General features: G+C 35.1%; 1 protein-coding gene across 2 annotated transcripts in view; it reads left to right on the top strand.

Moving 5' to 3' along the window:
* Positions 1-22250, top strand: part of LOC142341483 (uncharacterized) — a 77420-nt gene that overhangs the window by 36808 nt on the left and 18362 nt on the right. Inside the window, exons 3-6 of one of the 2 annotated variants that reach the window (XM_075392446.1) lie at positions 3639-3755; positions 15075-15160; positions 16105-16288; positions 16876-18266. In XM_075392446.1, coding sequence (XP_075248561.1) covers positions 3639-3755; positions 15075-15160; positions 16105-16288; positions 16876-18149 — 1661 coding nt within the window. In that variant the 3' untranslated portion in view covers positions 18150-18266. Of the gene's footprint in view, positions 1-3638; positions 3756-15074; positions 15161-16104; positions 16289-16875; positions 18267-22250 lie in introns of those variants that run through there. The other variant, XM_075392447.1, reaches the window with a different exon arrangement.

Raw genomic sequence — 22250 nt, 5'->3', positions numbered from 1 at the left:
AGTTTTTGTTAAGGTATTTTAACATCATTCTTTCTTTGAAACGAAAGGCCCCTTGCTTCTAATGTGCACAAAATATTAAAGCGGACCTGGAAGTTTGAAATATATGCAACGACTTTCAAACACGATGACTCTAGCCTATACTGATTCAATATATAATGTAAATTTTGAAGACAAGACTAGGAACATATTTGGTTAAATATATAACCTTTTTCTTTTTTTTTTAATTGTTTTCCTTTGGTTGATTTTAGTTTGTTTGTGTTTCAAAAGTCAGTTATTTGAATGATAGGTATTGTTGTCAAAACACCGACGGTTTGACAGTTTTCTAATTTTTTCGACAGTTTGTGTGAGGTTTTGCTAATTTGGAGATTTTTCTGTTGTTCTGTGTTTTTTGAGGACTTTTGGCCTGTTGTTTTATTGATTTCAATGGGAATTGAAAAAATATCTATTCCTTGAAAAAAATATATTTTGGGAATCAAGAAATTTTTTTCCCTATAAAACAGTTTTTCATTGAAAAATTTGAAAAAAATCATGTAACTAATTTATCATTTTCTTTCACTGTTTTTCAATTTCTTATTTTTCTTCAAAATTAAAGTTTGTGAGCCTCTTTCGGCTTCCCTTCTTTTGGTTGTGCTTTTTATAAATTTTTAACTGCGGGAAAGAAATTTTGATAATCTCAACTGCATTCGGTATGCGGAATTGTTTTGATTCAATTAATGATTCAATTAAATGGCTTTTTATGATAAAGTTTGAGCAAACATGATTGGTTTCATTCGCGCAACTCAAGTTTTGACGGCATTTGATAAAATTTTTGGAGAAACCCGTTGCTTTCCTTTATCGCTTTTGCTTGGACCAAAAGTTCCTACTCCTCTAATCAAAATTGGTTTAGAAGAGAACCAGTTTCATTGAAACTGAATTGTAAGAGCTTTTGCGAGATTTTAAAACACAAATGGAAAGCATGCAACCAAAACAATAAAGTGCCTATTTGCACTATTTGAACAATCGCACTATTGTCGAGGGGGCAACGTTTTGAGATAAGTGAAAATTTTCTGTAGGCCAGTGTTTTTTGTATACCGTTTTTTTTTGTTTGCACTATTTTTCGTTTAGAGGTTTGAATATGATAATGGATAATGTTTAAAGCGTGTGTGACAGTATTCTGATTTTTTCGACAATTTGTGAGGTTTTGCTAATTTGGAGATTTTTCTGCTGTTTCTTTGCGGACTTTTAACCTGCTGTTTCTTTTGTTGTTTCATTTATTTCAATGGGAATAGAAAAGGTACCTATTGCTTGAAAAATATATATTTTGGGAATCAAGAAATTTCTTTTTTTGGTGCAAAAGTTTTTCATTGAAAAATTTGAAAAAAATGTAACTAATTTATCATTTTCTTTCACTGTTTTCAATTTCTTAATTTTCTTCAAAATTAAAGAAGTTTGTGATCCTCTTGCAGCTTCCCTTCTATGCTGTGAGCGTTTATATTTTTTTAACTGCTTGAAAGAAGTTTTGATTATCTCAACTGCGGAACTTGATTATCTTATGCGGAATTGTTTTTTTACGGAGAATTAATTGAGCCGTTTCCGGAATGCTTCCGGCTCTTCTAAGATCTCTTCACTTTTTTGGCAATTTTTGAAGACAAATCCCATTTTGATTTGGTCACTCTGAAAAGTGGAACAACAAAAACGAGTGGATCCGTGGCGTAGTTTTTGGTTCTAATGCAATGTTTTAGTTTTTAGGTAGAATATGAAATTAATTGGTGTTTGAACAAAATTTTGGTTTCTGGATTGTGCATTCTTATTAATGTGTGGCAGTTTGGCTGTTTTTTTTATCTAATATTTGTGCACATTTTTTCCTAATCGTTTTTGCGGAAAATTGTTTTGTTTTTCGTTTAGTCAATGAAAATTGTTTGAATCGCGGTTCAGGAGTTGCTGCTGCTTTTTTCAGTCCTATGAGTTGTAATTCAGGAGTTATCCTGTTACTATATTTTCCTATAAATTTTTATCAGGTTTTGCCCTGCTATGTTATTTATTTCTCGGCCACTAATTTGCCATAGTTTTGGTGAACTGCTGGAACTGTTTTGTGATCACACATGACTTCGCTCACTGTTTGAATGGTGAAAGCCATTTGATAGGGCATCAGAGTATTTAATATCATATCAGTTAAGTGTGCGAACTACAAAGAAATTTTTCATGTCGAGGATAACTAGCTTTATTAGCTTCCATCTGAAATATGCCGCTCACGAAATAGAAAAAGTTTCACGGATTAGTCTCAACTCTTTCCCATCAATGCTCATTTTTTTCAGTTTTTATAAGAGGTAAATTTTTCTTTAGCAAGGCGTTACTCCATCTTTTTTGCGTTGGTTTTTGAGAACTTTTGATTTGAGAACCACTTTTTACTTCTCAGGCTGTGTACCTATTTTCCGGGGTATACATACTTGTATTGAGGAGCAAACTGTAAATCGCAAAATGATGCTGTTTTGGTGATTGCACTGGATAATGAAAGAATGGGAGGGGTTAAACAGAGGGGGAGGGCAAAGGAAGGAAGGGGGGACGTTAGAAGGCATTGTTGGTGGGGGCAGGCTGGGACTGGAGTGGGGGAGGGGTTTGATTAGAATGTAGGGCTGGTTGTTTTGGGTGGTTGATGGGTAAAAATTAGATTTAGAGATTTGACTGGGTATTTGCATTTGGGATTCTGCGTGAGATCACTTTTGGGACTTTGCTAAGTACTCTCTGCTTGTAGGATGCTCCTCTTGTGGAGAAGAGGGATTGCAAATTGAATTTAATTTCCAATGAATGCCCCGCCAGAGCATGCCTTAGTGTACTGAGTACATACAGGGGCTTTTTAGAAGATTTAATTCAATTTATTACTTGGGATTTTTCTATTAGTGATGCTTTTATGCTATGCAAATCAAATGAAAATACTCAACCAACCCCCCTACTTGCTGTCTCTATTAGTCTTTTTCTCTAGTCCCCCCTCGCTCCCTCAGTCTGTAAATACTACCCTGATTTCTATCCTGTACTGCTCCTCAGTACCTCTCGTGTAGTTGAGGTACAATTTAGCATAAAATTACACGCTTCAATGGAACCACCAAACTTCCATTAATACCTATTGTAAGTTTATACCAGGTACAATTTTAAAAACCTCATTATCATGCTCTGGCGTTACACTACAGTTGAAAAGAACGTTTACAATAATTTCTTGAGCATGACTCGATTCTTATTGATTGCTTACGTAGATAGCAATTCCTTTTATTCAAAGTGCCCATTTTTGGCATTTTTGTGCTTCGAAATGTTTTTTTTTTGAATAGATGTTTGTAAAGAGATTTTTTTTGGCTATCAAGAATTGCAATATTGAGGTTTTGAAATTCAGTATTGTGAACTTATAGTGAAAATCTATTGTTTTTCTCGCAAAAGAAGTTGAAATATAATTGTGATGGCAAAATTCAGAAAATGGACATATTGATTGACTGTGTAGTGTAAGAAATGTCGGTTGTTTGACACTTTCGGCGGTATGACCAGTGTAGGATTGCGATGCTAAATGAATATATAAGCCTCACTCAGTACAGTACTATACTGTACAGTATATATATCAGCTGGTATTGCAGTGGAGGTAGTGTTTTGGTCCAGCAGTTGTTTTGTACTTTTAGAGCGAGTTTGTGATTTTGGACAAGTTGATTTGGAAGAAAGCGGGGGCAATGGCGGTGGCGGCGGCGGAGGAGGCGGTCGTCAGTCCCCTGGGACGAGAGAATACACAGAAACACAATGTAAGTCCATTTAGAGATTGACTCTCAGTATTGCACAGTGCTCCCTCTCTCTCTCCCTCTCTCTCTTCTCTTCTCTCTTTCTTAGTAGTGTAGTGTGTTGTGTGTAGCCCGGAGGGAAATCTAAATTGAATAGCTCATTCAAAAAAATTAAACCGGCTCACTTTAACTTCACAGTACTGAGAGATTTAGAGGGAGATTTATTTGCGCTGCTCGCAATAACAAATTTTAAAAAGTTACAAAGTATCATTGAGCCTACCCTCGGGTACTGACTACTGATACTTACTCTTGGGCTCTATACCCAAGTCAATAATGCCCCCTCCCTCTATCCCTATATACCTGCCTGGCTCCCTGGCTGACTACTGCCTCCTACAACAATAACAGTCTCTGTCTTTCTAGCGCCCTCTTACATCTTAGCCCACTTTAACTAATCACCCCCTACTACTGTTGCTACTGTTACCCTTCTCTTTTTAGTATGGCGGAATTAGCCCGATACAAAACAACGCAATCACACTTAACCCTTTCAATTCTATCCCAATGAAATCAGTCCTCAAATTCAATCCCAATTATCATGCTCACCAAAAGAGAATCGTATCAAAGTGCAAAGAATGTGTTTAAGAATTGTTGATTATGAAAGTAATTATCATCTAAAATTAGAACTAGAAAGCAAGGTCGTGTGAAACCTATCAAAGTGTATCTTAATCAACATGTTAACAGCAATGGCTTTTTTTGTTCCAAAAAAAGTCGCAGCAGTTCCTCGACTGCTGTGACCCTAAATTTTTCAAATTCACCCGATAGGGACAAAATTCATCGGGCCTTGAGATAAATTTTTCAATTTCATCGGTAATTTTCTGATACCATTTTGTTTTTGAGTAATGTGCTCAAATCGGAATAGTTTGTTAATTGCTCTCAAACGAAGCAATTATTTCAGTCCTGTGGTCTTTTTAGTTGCTCTCTTACGAAGTTTGAAGCAATTATTGTAAACGTGTGTCTTTTTTGTCCTAGAACATTCTCTGACTTCTTAAGTGAATTTTTCACTCTTCTCTTCTTCATTTTTCTTTGATCTCAATTGCTCTCCTTCCGAAGTTTTATGCTAAACTAAAACCGATTTTAGCACAGGAGTTCACAAGGGCCTGATAGCCGAGCGTTGAGTGCGGCTGTCGAGAGCTCCGGAGATTTGCGGGTTCGAATTTCGCCGGGGTTGGTTATGTCTCCACCCATAAACAAAAATTAATCTAGGCTACAGCCCTTGAATTAAATTGCCCCGCCTGTCGTTCAAGATCAATTTTTCCGACGTTAGTCGTTTTATGTTTTTATGCGATTTTTTGTTTGAAAGATTTTTCTTCTGACCTTTTTGACTTTTCGTCCTCAAAAACGGGATAAACATGTAGCGCTCGGAGGGCATTAAGTGGCCGAGCATCTCTCGTCCAGCTCTCCCACAATCCTACCCCATCGCTTGCCAGTTTGAGTTACCCAATTAACAATCACACAGCCCTTTCAATTCTATCCCAATGAAATCAGTCATGAAATTCAATCACAATTATGCTCACCAAAGGAGAGTTGTATCAAAGTGCAAAGAATGTGTTTAAGAATAGTTGAATATGAAATTAATGATAAATTGAAACGTGAACATGAAAGCACTGATATGTGAACACTATCAAATAGTAACTTAATCAACGTGTCAATATCAATGATTTTGTTCCCAAAAAAATCGCAACAGTTCCAGGACTGCTGTGACCTTAAGGAACAAAACTCGCCCGATAGGAACAAAATTGATTCGACTTTGAGATAAATTTTCCAATTTTGTCGTTGTTTCGTTTCTAATGTCATTTTCTCGAGCAATATGCTCAAATTAATGGAGCTAATCTAACCAAATTTAGGATAAACTCTACATACGCCAGCTACAGTTTCAATTGCCAGTTTGAGTTAGTTAACAGGTACCCGATGAGATATTAATTTCTTGTCAAGACATCATGTAGTTGATGCTGTTGAAAGCGAATTTTCAACGCTATTTGATATTTTAAATTAAACAAGGATGCTTGGTAATGTGCGTTCGCACATAAAGTTCCGCCCCGCTAATCCACATTTTGACTTAATTGTTTAACAAATGGGGTAGAGATGGAAAACTTTTGAAAGTTCACATATTCTTCAGCAAACCACTAAACGAACAAATTAATGCAGCATTTGATGGCCGATGAGACCTGCCAGAATACAAGACAAAACAAAATTAAGTTTAAAATAACTGATTACCCGCAAAAGTTGATGACTCTATTTAGAAGAATACACCTTAGAAGAAAGGAAATTGGCATCAGATAAAACCTAAACAATACAAATTAAGCTGTGCTGCACAAAAAATAATGGGACCTGGCCTTAATTGGACTCTGCAACATTTGGACAGAAACAGAAGAAAGGTAGAATTCCAAAAATAAGTTTACATTTTTGAAAACCATTATTTTTTCAGTGATTAAAACCCTTAGGTACCAACTGAAATCATTAAAAGGTTGATTTATTCCCCTTGAGGTATAATTGTAGGAGCAATTGGAAGGTTTTCATCGAAACCTCTTGCGGAAGCAATTGAGACTTTTCATTATCCAGAACATGTCACACGACTACAAAAGAACGAAAAAATCAGTCAAATTGAGAAGAATCAAATAATTTAACAAGAAAACGGTGTCGTAGCCATTAAAACCATAAGCAATTCACTCTGAACAATAAAAAGGTTCAATTTTGCATTCATATTCTTTCAACGCGAAAAGTAGCTCCCCATAAACGTGATATTGTTGTAATGAAATGAAACAAACCTCGAAATTGGGCAGATAACCAGAAATCGCATCGTTTAATTGAAACTGCGTAGTATCAAAGCCAACAAAAAATTAGTTGAAAACAAAACACTTATACACTTATCAAGAGGAATTTTCAGTTCGGTAGAAATAAGATGCGATCTGCCTTCACCGATTTAAGCTAAAAATTCACATAAATATTATAAGTGACAAAAATTAATTGATTTTTTAAAATATACTTTGTTGAAAATCATAAAAAATATAAGCCTTCACCTGAAAGCAAAAAGTAATCATCCTGTTCCTCTTAAAAAGCTAATTCGGCTTGCTAATAGTGAGACTAAGTCCTAAGGCTTTAAAAAAATACGAACAGAACTCAAAATTTCAAAACCAATTTTAGGAAACTAAAGAATTGTTACCATTAAAACAGACATTAAAGACCATATAGCCCAAACACGAAAAAAAACATTAGAAATTTCTTTACTGGTCCAGCATAAAGTTGCTAAGATCTGTCAAAAATGAGACTAAGTAACGTCATGACAAAATCAAGAAGAGAAAATTGTTTCAAAAACTATTTTTTTAAATTTGTTAAAATTGGAAGTCATTAAAGCATTTAGCTATAAACTAAAATCATTATTTAAAGTTTATTTTTAGATCTAGAGGAAGGCATTGTGATCTTTCGTTATCCGGGATGTGTTAAGCAGCAATAGAACGGACGAGAATTACGGTCGAGAGAACGATGTTGCAACCGCCAAAATAAAAAAATCACTAGTTGGATCTGTCGTTAATTCGATAGTTTGTCAAATGAACAAATAAGAAATTAAAGTTGCGCAAGCAATTAAAATAAACATTTTTTTTACTGGTAGTACAAAAAACCTTTAGTTATAAATAAAACTAACAAAGTTAGAAATAAATTTTATCGTCACATAAAGAAGACGATTGAGCTGTCTTACTTGAGGTTTGAGACGCAGCTATAAGTTAACAGAAGTAAGATAAAAATAGATGCAAAGTTCAAAAGTTGACTGATGTTTTCTAAAAAGAAATATATGCAAAACGTAAGAGCCATTGGATCAAATGAAAATTTGGTTAAGCAATTGGGGAAGCCAATTGGATTTAATTGTTTAGTGAGACTAAGTCTGGAGACTGCAAAAAAATAAATTCCGGGAAAATACCATATTTCAATTTTAGTTTACAAAAACTATTTATAAAGCAATAAAAACATTTAGCTCATCCTGAAAACCTAATATATATTATGTTATTTACAGCTCTTTTCCATGTAAAAGGGACTTGCACTGATCGAATCTTGATTTTAATCATTCTCGCTGGTAATTGACATAAAGAAACGAAAAATGAACACGTCCCATAACGTTTCCAATAATTTTTTACTGTGAGAGTCTTTGAAGTGAACAAAACTAGCACTGATATAGCTAAGCGTCCAACTGAAACACCTATTTTTTCCAAATATTCGCGAAATGGATAATTTTTCAAATGAAATGTTTCAGTATGTCAATAATAAATGATAATTTTTGGATTCATATCAGTTGAATTACCGAAAACGGGCAAATTTTTAATTCAAGAGTCCTCCTATAGCCCTCTTTTTAGTTTAGAAATAATGTGTCAGAAGTTTTCAGTTTTTTTTTTGGGGGGGGGGGGGCAAATTTAACAAAGTGGGCTGAAAAATGCAATTTTAGAGCCTTTTTTGATGAGAAGGTCTTAAATTCGATAAAATTCACACAAAAAATTGTTACACAAAAAAAGTTTACACAAAAAATTGTTACACAAAAAAATTCAGGAAACCATTCACCATCTCTCCTCTATCTTTAATTTTAAAAACAATAATACTGTTGTTGATATTTTTTACAGATTTGTGCAAAATTGATGAATATTTGGTACAAAAATTACGGAAACTGTGAATGAAAAGAGCGGAGATCGGTCTACTAATCTCAAAACTTTAAACCTCGATAATTCCATGAAAAAAATAACAAATTTAAAAAATCGTTGTTAATATATTCTACGCTTGACGGGCTTTCTAATGACACCACTGACAAATGTGTACGATAAATATATCGATCGGCGAAAATTTACTGAACGAAAAAAAAACTCGCTTGAGTATGTTCCTTCCCCCGCCACTAAAGTGGGGTCGGAACAAAAAGCTAATGCGGGTCGAAGTTGCCATAATATTATCCGATGCTTCGGACTAACACTGAATGGAACTCCTGTAATTATCATAAAATCTTAATTTCTGGCTATTAGAAACTGTGATGTCAAATGTTTGGTGACCGTCGGGTAGGGTCAGAAATTATGGTTGATTAGGTCAGAATTAATTTTGTATAAGTTTTACATTAAAGAATTGTAATTGTTCCAATATTTTTCAAAAAAGGAGGCGGGGGCTGGCTTTTTTCTTCAGTCAAATTTTCAGGTTCTGTGTACGCATTGTAGAGAAAAAAAGAAAAACACCGTTTTGTAGCCCTCAGGATCTTGTTTTGATTTATATAAAATATATCCAAAATTTGAAAGATTTGAACACGCTCAAACTTTAATTTTCCCAGGAAGAATTGTAAAAGAAAAACATCGCTCCGGGGGTCTCAAAGAGTTTTGATTGTCGCGAGTAACTCTTTACAGTTTCAATTCTAAAAATTAACGATATTAACTATTTGACCGAAAAATTCGAAAAAAAAAAATTAGTTTTTTTCTCCATTGCTTGTTAATTTTTTTTAATCCGTCTCTCTGTCTTCTGAATCAAAAATATTGTAAGAAGAAATGTTTAACCTCCTCTAGCACAATGCAATACGCTAGAATTTGAAATTTGGAGAATTTAAATGTTCTTAGTTTTTTTTCTTCGAAAATTAAGGACATTGAAATTGCTCTTCGAACTTAGCTTTTCCTGTCTGTGAGCGTTGCAATTATTCAAAAAACTAATTTGTATTTGATTGTGGAAATCATTTAATAAAAACATAGAGTGTTTTTGAAAGATGAGAAAAATCCTTTCTTCAGTTCACAAAAAAATTTTATAAATATTTATAAAAACTCAAACTGAGAAAGCCCAAACTAAAAATTTACTGAGAACCAATGTTTCGCAATACTACAAATTTGTATAATACAGTACAGAAGAATTTCAGAGTTAGAGAGTTTATGGACCGGCAGGCTGGAAAAACTATAAAAAAGGCTCGTAATTTTTTTTTAAATTACAAAATTATTTTTCACTTGTATTTTGAGATTGCTCTTCGAACTAATTTAGTCCAGTGTCTGAGCGTGGTTGTAATTTACAAATTCAAGCAGTTTTTGAATCTGGACGTCATCAAATTCAAATCTGAATTTTGAAAGATGAAAAAAATTCTTTGAATTTTGAAAGATGGAAAAATTTTGAAAGATGAAAAAAATGAAAAGATGAAAAAAATTCACAGAAATCTTGAAAGTACTTTTACGAAAACTACACTATATTTGGTACATATTGAGGTCTTTGTTTTAAACACAAATTTTGATTAACCTGTAAGACATATGGAAGATTTAGATAAATAATAAATGGACCCATTATGCTCATGAAACATGAGAATTAGCAAAATTTTTAGAAAGAATTTCAAAAATTTAGTTTAAATTTGTCATTGTCGGTTTTATAATTACCGATAAAGTTGACTATAGAAGTCTACAAAGTGTTTTCTGGATGAAGGGAACAAGTCATATATAAACAATGACGATTGATGAGTAATGATCACTTGCCAAAAAGAAAATATATAATTAAAAAAAATTGGTGTTAGGGTTCGGACTTGTGTGTGCCTTCGCTCTTGTGGCTGTAGGTATTTAAGTGCGTGTGTATATGTGTAATTTGTGTGGCGTGCTTATGTGTGTGTAGGAAACAGGGAGAGTGGGTTAGTCTGAGAGAGTTAGTTACTTTAAATGTTAGTTGTAAATAGAGTCAGATTGCAAAAACTGTAAGAAAACGTTAAAAAATTGGAAAAATTAGTCATATATTATTATATAGCAGATTTATATACGCCCGATTGAACAAAAAATTGTCCTTTCAAAATGCCAAATTACTGCTTGCGTATCTGAGAGATTTCAATAAAAGTTAATACATCTTGCTCATGAAACATCGAATATGATATAATTTTTCGAAAAACTTCAAAAAATTTCATTTTCAAAGTTTAGTGCCGAAATTACATTTACGGATGCAAATGGCTGAACAATTCGACGACTGGTTTGCTGGATAAATCACAAAAAAGCTCAGTGAACGGCGACCAACCATGGGTAAAGATCAGTCGCCAGATGGAAAATTGTGAAAAAAAAAAATGTTTTTTTTTGTACTGGGGTTTGTGTTCGTTTGTGTTTGTGTGTCGTGTGTGTGCGTTTGTAAGGTGTCTGTGTCTTTAAAATGTTATACACTTATCTTTTTAGAACGTGCTAAAGAGTTTTCGTTTTTTTTCTGCCGAAAAAAAAGGAATGTGTTTTAGTTCAAACAGTACAAGTAATTTTCTCCAATGCATACAAGTTGCTTTCGGATATTCCCAACAGTTTATCTTGCAGAAATCAATGCTCGTTTTTGCAACCCTCAGAGGTATGCTACGCACGAGCTATCTTGTTCTAATATGTAAAGATTCTCAATTTTCATCTAATGAAGTGTAGATACCAAGTGCAAGCTTTGTATCTACAGTGTGCTAAATTGTTGACAATACGTTGGGAAAACAAAAAAATACAAGCAGGTCAAAGTTAAAATCGGTCAAAACAAATATTGTGCCTCACAATGAGAAACCAAGCCAGCTTCTTCCAATGTGATTTTTCTCAGATAATAAAAATAACAACTTATCAGGAAAATATCCCGAGCTAGAGATATCAGCACATACACAAAAAACCAGATATCTCTAGCTTTGAACACCACGTTTACTGAAGAAATGAAAATTTCGTTTGATGGGCCAACAATTTGATCATCAGTCTACTCAGGATACTTTTGTAAGCTCGTTTAGAAAAAACTAGGAAGCCTTATGTTTAGACGTTTAATTCAATAACGTTGTTGCCATTTCCTGCTCAGTTAGTAAACAATTGGGCCATATTACGTGGAAAATAGTTCTGACTCACCGCAAATTTTTTTGCATTTTTTCGCCTATTTGTTGCAAGTCGTTTTTTAATTGTTTCAACCGTCGTTGACCAAATATTTGTGTCGCAAAATGGGTAAATTTTGTAAGATTATTATCTGGATAAAAAAGAAAATAGCAGCCACTGTACTCGTACAAAAGAAAAGTAAAAACCGTCATTTTTTCAATGTTAGGCCCTCCAAAAATTAGTCGATGTGATGAGAGAGTGTTATTTAATTGTTGAGTCTATTCTGATTGCAGCATCATCTAATCCAATTTTTATTTACTTCTTTTACTTTCCGTAATTTATTAGCTTACAATATAAAAGCATCAATTGTCCAATTAAAAGTATCTTTTGGTGGACTATGCAGTCAGTTTTTTTTGCCGCAATATCTTTAGAATTTAGTTTTAGTACAGACTGTGATCTTTAATTGAACAGTACATGAAGTTGATTCAAAGCAATCTCGTCATTTCGTTAGTTGGCTGTCCCAGTTGAAATGAAAAGAGTCTTTCTTTCAATTTTTGTAGCAGGTAGAAAGTATAGTGGGTACTTTAGAAATGAAACAGTGTTATCGAAAACTAGTTAAGAATTCCCCGGCTGTGCGCCCCAATGCTTATCAGGAATTTTTAACAGGCCTTGGAACACTTAAAAGTACATAAATGCGCAATGAAAGCTTTAGAATTGTTTGAATTGCTTTGCGATAAGAATACATCAATATTCACTGTGCACATGCAAAGTATTGAATTTAAATTAAAGAGTATTCTAATCAGTGGAAAATAAAGAAGAAAAGTGCTTTCCCTTCAGGAACAAATTGGAGATAACTTTTATGGGTAGTCTTTTTTTCTTCACGCTTTGTCCTCCTCCTCAATTGGGTTGGATTGGGCTACTAAACCGACTGAGGAGAGAGAAAGAAAGAGAAAGAGAGAGCAGCTGATTAGAATAAAAGAGCGGCTATTGAAGCTGTGAGAGATAGAGATAGTTGTTATCTCCAGTGAGCAAGCACAGCCGTGCGCACTCTTAAGAGATACAACTCTATACACAGATACATACATTCAGTCCTGCCATTTCTCACTAACCCTTCCCCACATTATGGGCTGGCCAGAATTCTTAGAACGCATAAATCATGCTCTTTTATTCGTTAAATATTTTTTAATAACCTGGAAACATAGTTGTATTTAATGAATTGTATCGACCAATAAAGTGATGTTTGTTAAAGACTTTGTTAGTGTTTGTGATGGCATGCATATTTTACGTTCCAAACGCATTACTGTAGAAAGTCAGGAGTAGTATCATTCAAAAGCCCTTGCAGGGAGAAATGTTCCCATTAATTGAAATATACCAATTTAAATTTATTTTTAGTTGAAAAGATATGATATTTTCAAAAAAACCAGATTTTTGCTAAAAATTTAGACGGTAAAGCGAAACTTGTTAAAATTTTACTAAATTCATTAAATTTCACATTTTTGCCGTTAGATTGCTCAATTTCAAACCATAAATCGAAATGCGTGCGAGCCCTTACAACTCAGAATTTTACTCTTACGGTTGTTCGAAGTTATATTTTGCTCAGACGCAAGGTTTTAAAAACTGCAGGTTTTCCTTAAAAAGTTGGGAAATGTTCACCGAAACGATAAAGTGAATCTCTCTAACTGTTTCATAAAATTTTTGAAAAGTTAAATATATAACAAAATTTCAAAACTGAAAATTATTTTCATTATCAGCGAATAAATCTCATGTGACGTTTTTCCTTCTTTACAAAATCAAAAAAACAAAAAGATGCTCTAGCATTCCCTAATCCAGTGTCGCCCTGTAGAAGAGGCATAGCTTGATTAATTTTTGGGCTTTCAAATTAAAAAAATAGACTTTGCTGAAAAATTTCACATAAAAACCATCTTGCAATTTTATTCATTTATTTAAGAAGGTGATTTGGAAGTACAGATTTTTCAAAGATGATTTCGAAATAAATTATATTTTTGATAACATTAAACAATAAATTTCAAGGGCAGTTTGACTAAAAACTATTTTTTTCAGCCGTTTCCTAATCTTTTTTCAACGTTATACGGAATAATATCTCAATTTTTTGAAAATCACTTATTCTTCAGTGTTCAAAATTTCAATTTTCTCCACAATTCTTCAATATTCACAATACTTTACGGGTCAAAAACAGGATGTTTCATTTATTTGGACGCCATTGCAAATAGTATTTTCAAAAAAAAATTCAAAAATCAATTTGGGTCTGAACCTAAAAATCATACATTTTTCGATAAAATAAGATCAGTGACCACAGCTGGCCGCACTATTTCACCCCCCCCACCCACTTCACCTCATCTCATACCACCCGTAACTCCCTGCTCTCACCCCTACCTGCGCTTACCACCCCTCACCGCAGGATGTGCCCTCCCGCATCCCCCTCAATTCAGCTAAAGCTATTCTCCTCAAGTCTCAGCTAGCTAGAAGAAACCAAACTGTCGTCATTCGTTTGAAAGCGATTCGCCTAATGTTAGTTGGTTCTTTTTTGGAGTTTATATTGGACGCTCAGAACTTCTAATGTGTAGGTCTGTGAAAGAACGTTTTCTTTGTTCCAACCCAACGAACTTTTTAAAAAGCAATGATGAATAATTTGGACAGTTCTTATCTCATTGTTTTATTTGAGAGAGTGTTATCTTGGGTTATTTCCCGTCTAAATTGTTTAAAGTAGTTTTTTCTTTCCTTTTTGTTTAGTCGAAAGTGAGAATATTTTACTTCAAATTGTGTTAATGAACGTTCGGTTTTTAATTGCTATCAAACAAAATTTGTGGCAATTATATTAGTCATGTGGTCTTTTTATGCAATTTTTCGCTTGACCGAATTTTTCGTCTGACGCATTTGAGTTTTCCTCCACAATAATGGGATAAATAGGTAGCGACCGGAGGGCATTAAGTAGCTGAGCAGCTCTCTTACGGTCTTACGCCTTGCTAGGCTCTAAGTATGCGATTCATCAAAACTGTTTGAGCAGTTCGCCGATCGTTTGAGAACAATTAGCCCGACGTTAAGTCGGTTTTGTTGTAATTTTTTTAATGTTAAAATTTAAAAACTGTTATTCAACAATGGATACTACTATATGATACCTTTTAAACAAGAGCCAAAATAGTTCAATAGTTCAAAGAACTATCAAGAAAAACAACGGAAAACTTGCAAGATAACTATTCTATCGTACTTGATTTTCATCTGGCAAGTATCACAGTCTTACTAAATTTCTAATAAGAATAAGCAGGTACTGGATTACTAGTCCTGCAAGTTCTTGCCATATTTTGCAAGTTAACGATCTAGTACTCTAGAATAGTTATTTTTTAGGATATAGAATAAATCTCACGGCTTGTTACGAACTAGCGCAATTCTTGCAAGATCCCTTCTGACATGTCCGGAAGCAAACTTGGGACACCGTTTTGAGTGATATATTTTTGTTGGTAGTGAAATCATATGTTTATTCTGTTTGTTTTAGGCATGATCAAGGCCATTGTCGAGACATGTGCTGAGATCAGAAGCGTCTACTCTAAACACCTCAAATACACAAACGCAACTGATAAGGTAAGTCACCTAGTTCAAGGTCCTTGTTAAAAATATTCAAATTTTTTGGTTCAATTGAACATGATGTTTAGCTCAAGGAAATCGTATTTTACACGATTCATTGTAATCGTTTTTAGGTGTTTCGACAAAAAATCATGTGGTATTACACCATTGTTTGTATTGAAATCTCGGGGAATCGAAATTTCTGGCTTTTTATCTGTCTGTGGCTTTTAAATTTTCTGTCTATGGCGAATTTTCTTGTACAAATTATGCGAAATAGTTACTTTGCACATGCAAACTTATGTTCATACATTTATCTCAATATTTTGATTATACAGTTTTGCTAAATAATTGGGTCATAATAGCGAACAGGTGTCGCATATAATAGAGTGGGCAAAAAGGTTCGATCTGCCCTTTCTGGTTATGCCCTGATATGCACTGAGAAAAGTTCGGTAAGTTTTTGAATCTTTGGTTTGAGATGTCAAAACTGTGATGTAATCAGAGTGTGTAGTGTAAACAGTCTGACATGTACAGAATTGCAGGGTGGCTAAGACAATCTATAATAATAAACAAATGGCCCCTGATCAAGTATGGACTTCCTTCTGATAAGTGGCCAGTGTCAATGAATCATCTATTGTTGGGAAGTTTTGACACTTTGGTACTATGGGTGTCGGTTGTTTATTCAAGCCAGATCAGAGGTTAATTTTGAGATAACCACACCTTGATATTCATCTGAGGCAAACTAAATTTAGGTTTGGGCTATTTTGGTTCCCGGCATTGATTGAACTGAACATTTCTTCAAATTCTTATTTCTATTAAATGTTTTATTAAATAAAACCTTATTTCTAATACCAACGAACAAACTGTTTGCTTTGAAAAATAACGGCATCGCTTGACTAATGAAGTTAGAAGAGCTTATAACGTACGCGCGAGTCGTCTTCTGTATCTCGGTTTTTCTGTCCGAGGGGATTCAGATGAGTTTGAATGGACCCTTTTACCCAGAGGAGGCAGAAAAGAAAGGACTGACCCAGTCTGCAATTGGTATTACCACAGGGGCACAATCGCTAGCCAGAGTGATCGGATGTATCATTGTGATGGGAATCGCTAATGCTGCTAGCCAGAAGTACTTTTTCAGCTGTGGAGCTATAGGAAATGTTTCCTTTTTCTTTGTACCTTCAGAAAAATGGATTTTGTTTTTGGGGCTTGGTTCTTTTTAGACCAGGTGGCGTAGAATTGATAATACGGTGGTGCTGAGTTATCAGAAAAACTGACGGCAAAATCGATTGTAGTTTTAAGTTTTTTTAGAAACGTTAAAAATTTGTTTTTAAGATTTTTTGATTACGCTGCTTCTGTTTACAAGAGGGCTTGTAAACCAAATATTTAGTCCATTCAATTTTAAAATGTCTGAGCTGTTTGAGCAGCCTTCTAGCCTTTGAGCGTTTCATTTTGAAAAAGGCTTTGCTTCTGATTTATAGCAGTAATAATCTTTAAGCATTATAAAATATGAAACGATCATTTTTGGTAAATTTATTTCGCCAATCGCCCTTGCCACTGTGTTACTGCCCCACTCCCATGCTTCCCAGTGCTCTCCACCGTCCCGTAACTCCCGCCCTCGCCCCACCGTCCCATAACCCCCCCCCCCCCCCCCCGAGTCTTCCGTTCCGATGCACCAGTCACTTTCCCGTACTTTGAATTTTTTGCTTTCTAATTGAAAAGGAAACAATCCTGGATTAAAGTGGTCGGAATAACACTCCTCTGCTTTTCTCAACTCACTTTTGGTCCCGGAGGAAAGTTGTTTGCTGCCATGTCAACTATCTGTCGAATCTTTATGGGGATATATAGCGCTGGAATTTGGGGAACTGGCTTTTCCACCATAGCATCCTTTTATCCCAGAAATGAGGGACTAATTGCTGGAGTAATCGAGTCCGCATATGGCGCTGGGCAAATGCTGGGTCCATTCATAGGAAACTTCCTTTTCTCAATCGGAGGCTTTTCCTGGCCGTTTATATTTGCAGGCCTTTTGGAAATTGGTACGGCGATTACTTGCTTGATAACAGTGCCGACTTTGAAGGAAATAAACGCATCAAAAGCAAAGCAAGCAAGTGACGAAGAAAACGAGTCTTTGCTTATTTCGTCCAGCAGTTCGTCTAATATTGGCGATGATTCCCTTTCGTTGAAACAGCCAGCTAGAATTTCAGCTTTTGGATACCTCTCTGCTATTCCTGTTATTTTTGCATCGTTGCCACTAGCGACTGTAAATTCTTCAATGGGTTTCATAAGTGTAGCTTTAGGACCATATTTATTGCAAGAGTTCAATGTTGACTCTAAAGATAACGCAAAATACTTCTTTGCCATTTTTGGCGTGACCACAATTTCGAGTGCCTTTATGGGCGTTCTAATCGACAGGGGCTATGGTGGAAAATTATACGCCTCGACAATTATTCTGTCATCTGCTGGTTATTTCATTCTTATGATTCCTGGATTTTACCCCAAAGCGGCTCACATAACATTGTTTTACATAGCGTTAGTGTTGCTAGGGTTCAGTATAGCGGGTGCGTATACGGGTAGTTACATAGTTAACGAAAAAGCCTGCTTACTTTTGGGTGTTCAAGATCCTGGCACTGTTAAAATCTATGTACTTACCGGGCTTAACTGCTGGCTAGCAGTTGGTATTACAACTGGTCAGGTTTTCACAGGAGGCTTCATTTATAACCAGAGTAACTTTTACATGGCTTGTTTAGCTGAATTCGCGATTATTTTTGTAATTGGTATTCCCACGATTTACTGGATGTGGCGGAACAAACTCTTGTCCCAATTATTTTATCACGGAGAGGGAGACGACGAGTTTTCCAAATTCATCAGAGAAAGAAACGAGAGAGCAAACCCGACACCGAAGGTTGCAGCCGATTCAATAAAAGTAGCCCAGACTGGTTACTTTCAGTCCTCGGGGAGCAGAAGTCGGGCAGACTCTATTAATGCTATGATATCATCTAGTGTACGCATCTATTAGAACTATATGCGTGCTCATGGAAATTTCGTAATGAACTGTGTTTTCTCTGTACAGCAAGAGTAGTTGTTAATGATGCTTGAAAAATTACAATAGTAAAAATTGTTGCTTATACGAAAAGTATTTTTGATCTGCGTTTCATCTGCAGATGTTTTAGAGCATTTCCTGCAACATCAGTGAAAGGCCCTTGCTACCCTGTTGTTTTCAAATTGAAAACTTTAAAAATGCTTAGGGTTGACAATAGAAGTAACAGTTTTCGAAAATAATTTTTACCAAACTTATTGAATTTTTAATCATTTTTTCCAGTATGATGACAATGATTCTTATCTTTCTAAACAAATGATATAACAAAATATTATTTGTTTTCTAATTAATCGGCGAGAATTTGGTTGTACCTTTCAGCCTTCATTTTTGCTTTTCTGGAATTTTTTGTGGTTACAATCCTGGCATCCTGTAGCTTCGGCCGAAAAATTTTAGTCAGTGGAGGTTCAATACCGTCAGCTGCAACAAACTGCTTCGTTTTTGTTTCAATTCCTTTTATTTTTTGATATTTAAGTGTCAAACAAGCTGTAATTCATTCGTTTTCAATTGCTCTCAAAGTAAGCTCCTTATTAGGCGATTTTTCGTACAACCAATCTTTCTGTGGTCGATTTGTTTGACCATTTGGCTTTTCCTCAAAAACGGGATGGACAGATAAAGCCCGGAGGGCATTAAGTTCTCTTAGAGCCTTACGGTTGACTTGTGTCTAAAAAATTGGTCCACCTTAACTGTTTGCTGTTCAGTCGACATAAATTCATAGTGTGAAGGGCGGATCTTACAGTTAACAGTTTGACCCCCCATTCCCCCCCCCGCATTCCATTCAATACTCGACCTCGTTATCACTTCACCTCACTCACCAGTAAGCCCGCAGGCTCGACTCGACCCCCCGGTCAACCCCAGCTCCTCGCCCCTTAACTTTTTTAATAGCCGCCTCAGCTTCTCAATCGGCTATAATAGTGCTCCTATTTTTATAATTCAAAGAATTGCAAATGTATTTGGGCGCTGTCTTCTTTTGAAGATCTGTTCACACATTTTCATATTTTTTGAGGTGAAATTGGAGTAGTGAATTTGGCACGGCGAAGCATGAAGTGTAGCGAACAAGCGAGTGGTTTTGCGGCGTAAAATTTTTCCACTCTAATTTAAAAGTAGAGTGAAGAAACAGTGTTTAAACAAAAATTCGCTTTGTCACTAGTGATTTTATCCCGTTTCTATTTCTGCTTTCGTTTTTTGATGCTGACTTTGTTCATTTTGAATTGTTTTGCTGAGCAACTGCTGTCTAAAAACAGTTATAGCACAATGAGAGAAGATAGAAACGCTTGTCCGAAATATTTTATCATGGAGAGGGAGACGACGAGTTTTCCCATTTCATCAGAGAAAGAAACGAGAGAGCAAATCCGACACCGAAGGTTGCAGCCAATTCAATAAAAATAGCGCAGACTGTTTATTTTCAGTCCTCGGGTTGCAGAAGTCGGGCAGACTCTATTATTGAACAAAATGAACAAAGTCAGTATCAAAAAACGAAATCAGAAATAGAAACGGGATAAACCCAAGAAACCCAATTTTGCATGCCCGTTACTCAAACTTTGTTCTTAGTTACTATCTCTAATGCTTATTGGTATTGATACTAGCCCTTGTGTTGTCTCACTACGAAACAAGAGTATGTTTAGCTCCAAAATGACATCAAAATAGTTCGGACTTTAAAATTGTTTGTGTACAAAAATCCTTTTTTTCCTTAGTTTTGTTCTCTTTTTATAGCTGCGAAGCTGTAAGCTGAGCGTAGCTATATTGCGGTGCTCTTGGTTTTTTTTTGTTTCTTCGTCTGACGCTATTTTTTCGTGTTACATTTGTTCACACAGCAAAGCTGAAAAAGTCAAATTTTCTGAATGACTTCTTCCTCTCACTAACGGCATTTACGCGCGTGACGTCATTTCTCACTCGCTTTAGCGATAATTTTTTAGGTTAGTTGCGTGATTAGATTTTGATCATACGTGACTTACCTCACTCAATAAAATGACGTTTGCACTTTAAAACTTAAAGTTTAATTTGAATTTGTTTAAGGTCAAAGGAACTCATATGTGCTGTAAAGGTCCCTAATAAGAGGCTTCTGTGGAATGAATTTTAACCAGCTTTATTAATTTATCGCTGAATGTTTTTTAGCCTAGTTTTTTGAGCGGCGTCGATTTTTTTTTCAATTTAGATCTGTATCTGTTTCTATCTCTATATGGCACGCAGGTCTATTCTTTTGCAGCTATTCCGGCAATCTGCCGGCTATGTTTTCAATCCCATTCTCTTTTTTCAATGCCATACTTGGTTATGGGAATCAACGGCGGCTATTTTTTGGCAATCTACCGGGTATGTTTTCTCTGACGAGAAAAAACAGCTGCGATAAAGTCAGTCAGTTTAAGGAGAGTACCTGCTATAATTCTGTCATATTGTAAGCATTTAGAGATGTTCTGATGCAATGTGTTAAAATTCTGCAGCTTCTTTTGACAAAAAAATGATAGTTGTTTGTTTTGCAGAGGGTCTCTAGTTTGTTCTAAGTTTCTTGTTTTCCTTATTTTTTGTTTTCATTGTAGCATTATAAAAGACCTTCATGATACAATACTACTCTGTCCAAATCTTGATGAATTTTTGCAAGAATGAAAGACAACTTTGCAACTGTTGATTCCACTTTTTCTGTGATGGTTTTTTAGTTTTCATTTCTCAAAAAACAGCTAGTATTGCATTACTACAGGCGAAAATCACAAGTTTTTCAGCGTTATCATGTTTTTGAAATTTTGATGTAATCTAAGTTGATCATAACAATTATTTTGTCTTTTCATGTTTGTATAACTTAAACAATATTTAGCAAACTTTTTCTTCCTGTTTTCCCAGAAAAACTGGTGTTAGGACTTTCCAAATTGCTAGATATTCCCCGAGAAGACATTTGGCCAAAAATTTTTTTGACTGATAGCTTATTTGTTGCTAATTACGTTTTCGAAAATTAACAGCAAACTGTATGATGTATTTTCGTCAAACTTTTTGCTAAAACAAAGTCCAGTTATTTTTTCTACGTCCGGGTCACATTGCTCGTTAAATTTAAATTTCTATTTTTTTCTAATCTGACAGATTTTTGGACCCTGTTCTCAACCCGAAAAGTCGTGTATACAAGTACTTCCTTTCAATTTTGGCTATTTTTCATTTTTCATCTTGACAAGTTTAAGCATGCGTGACTGTTTTGTCTCTATATATGGCAAATTTTTGGAGGTGCTGCTGTTGTTACTCATGTTAGTTCATGCAAATGATTGTTTTATTCTGTATATGCTAAAAGGATTAATATTCAGCTAATTTTATCTAATGGGGTTATTTGTAGTGGATAAATTGTAAATTGTGACACGTCATTGATTTTTGCGTCCGATCACTTTTGTCGAAAATTCGCAAAAGATTTAGCATCGAAGTGTTTTGCGTTCAAACAGATCAAAGCTTGCCTGTTTAATTGAAATTTAGGCTAGCCAGCAATCTCTGAAAAGTTACAATATCGGATTTTGTATGATCCAAATTTAGTAACACATCTAGGGCAAATCAGGCTCTTATATGTGTCTTGTGATTATCTAAATTGTTTTGTGTTTAATGAATCACTGCAGTGCGGCTTCTTTGTCAAGGGCGAGATGTGCCTTTTTGTGTCTAGTCGACCGTACGAACGATGGAGTTGAGTTAAACAGTGCTCAAGTTCCGCCCCTGTGAATTGACGTAGCTGGGGTGGTGGGGAGAGGGAGGGTGTGATTTATGTATGCCGCTGGTGTATCCTCTTTTTTGAAGTATCTGTTTCATCTGTTCACAAAAGAGTGTTTAAAGAGGAAGTAAAAGTACTTTGCTCAAATTAATCTCAATTGTTGTAATAAATTATAACTAAATTTGCAAGTACTTAACACCTGGTCTTAAAGTAGTCCAACTTTTCCCATTTCCTGCGCGTTTTAATTACACCTAATCTATTTCAAATGCTAATCAAACTAGTGCATCCGCCGCAATTTCCCTCAGAAAGTAAACAAAAACAGATAAACAAATCAATTATCATGCACACTTTTT

This window comes from Convolutriloba macropyga, chromosome 6 (assembly GCF_964194025.1).
Source record: "Convolutriloba macropyga chromosome 6, txConMacr16.3, whole genome shotgun sequence".
Lineage (NCBI taxonomy): Eukaryota > Metazoa > Xenacoelomorpha > Acoela > Convolutidae > Convolutriloba > Convolutriloba macropyga.
Note: the sequence above shows the minus strand (reverse complement) of the source record. Positions and strands in the feature narration are given on the sequence as shown.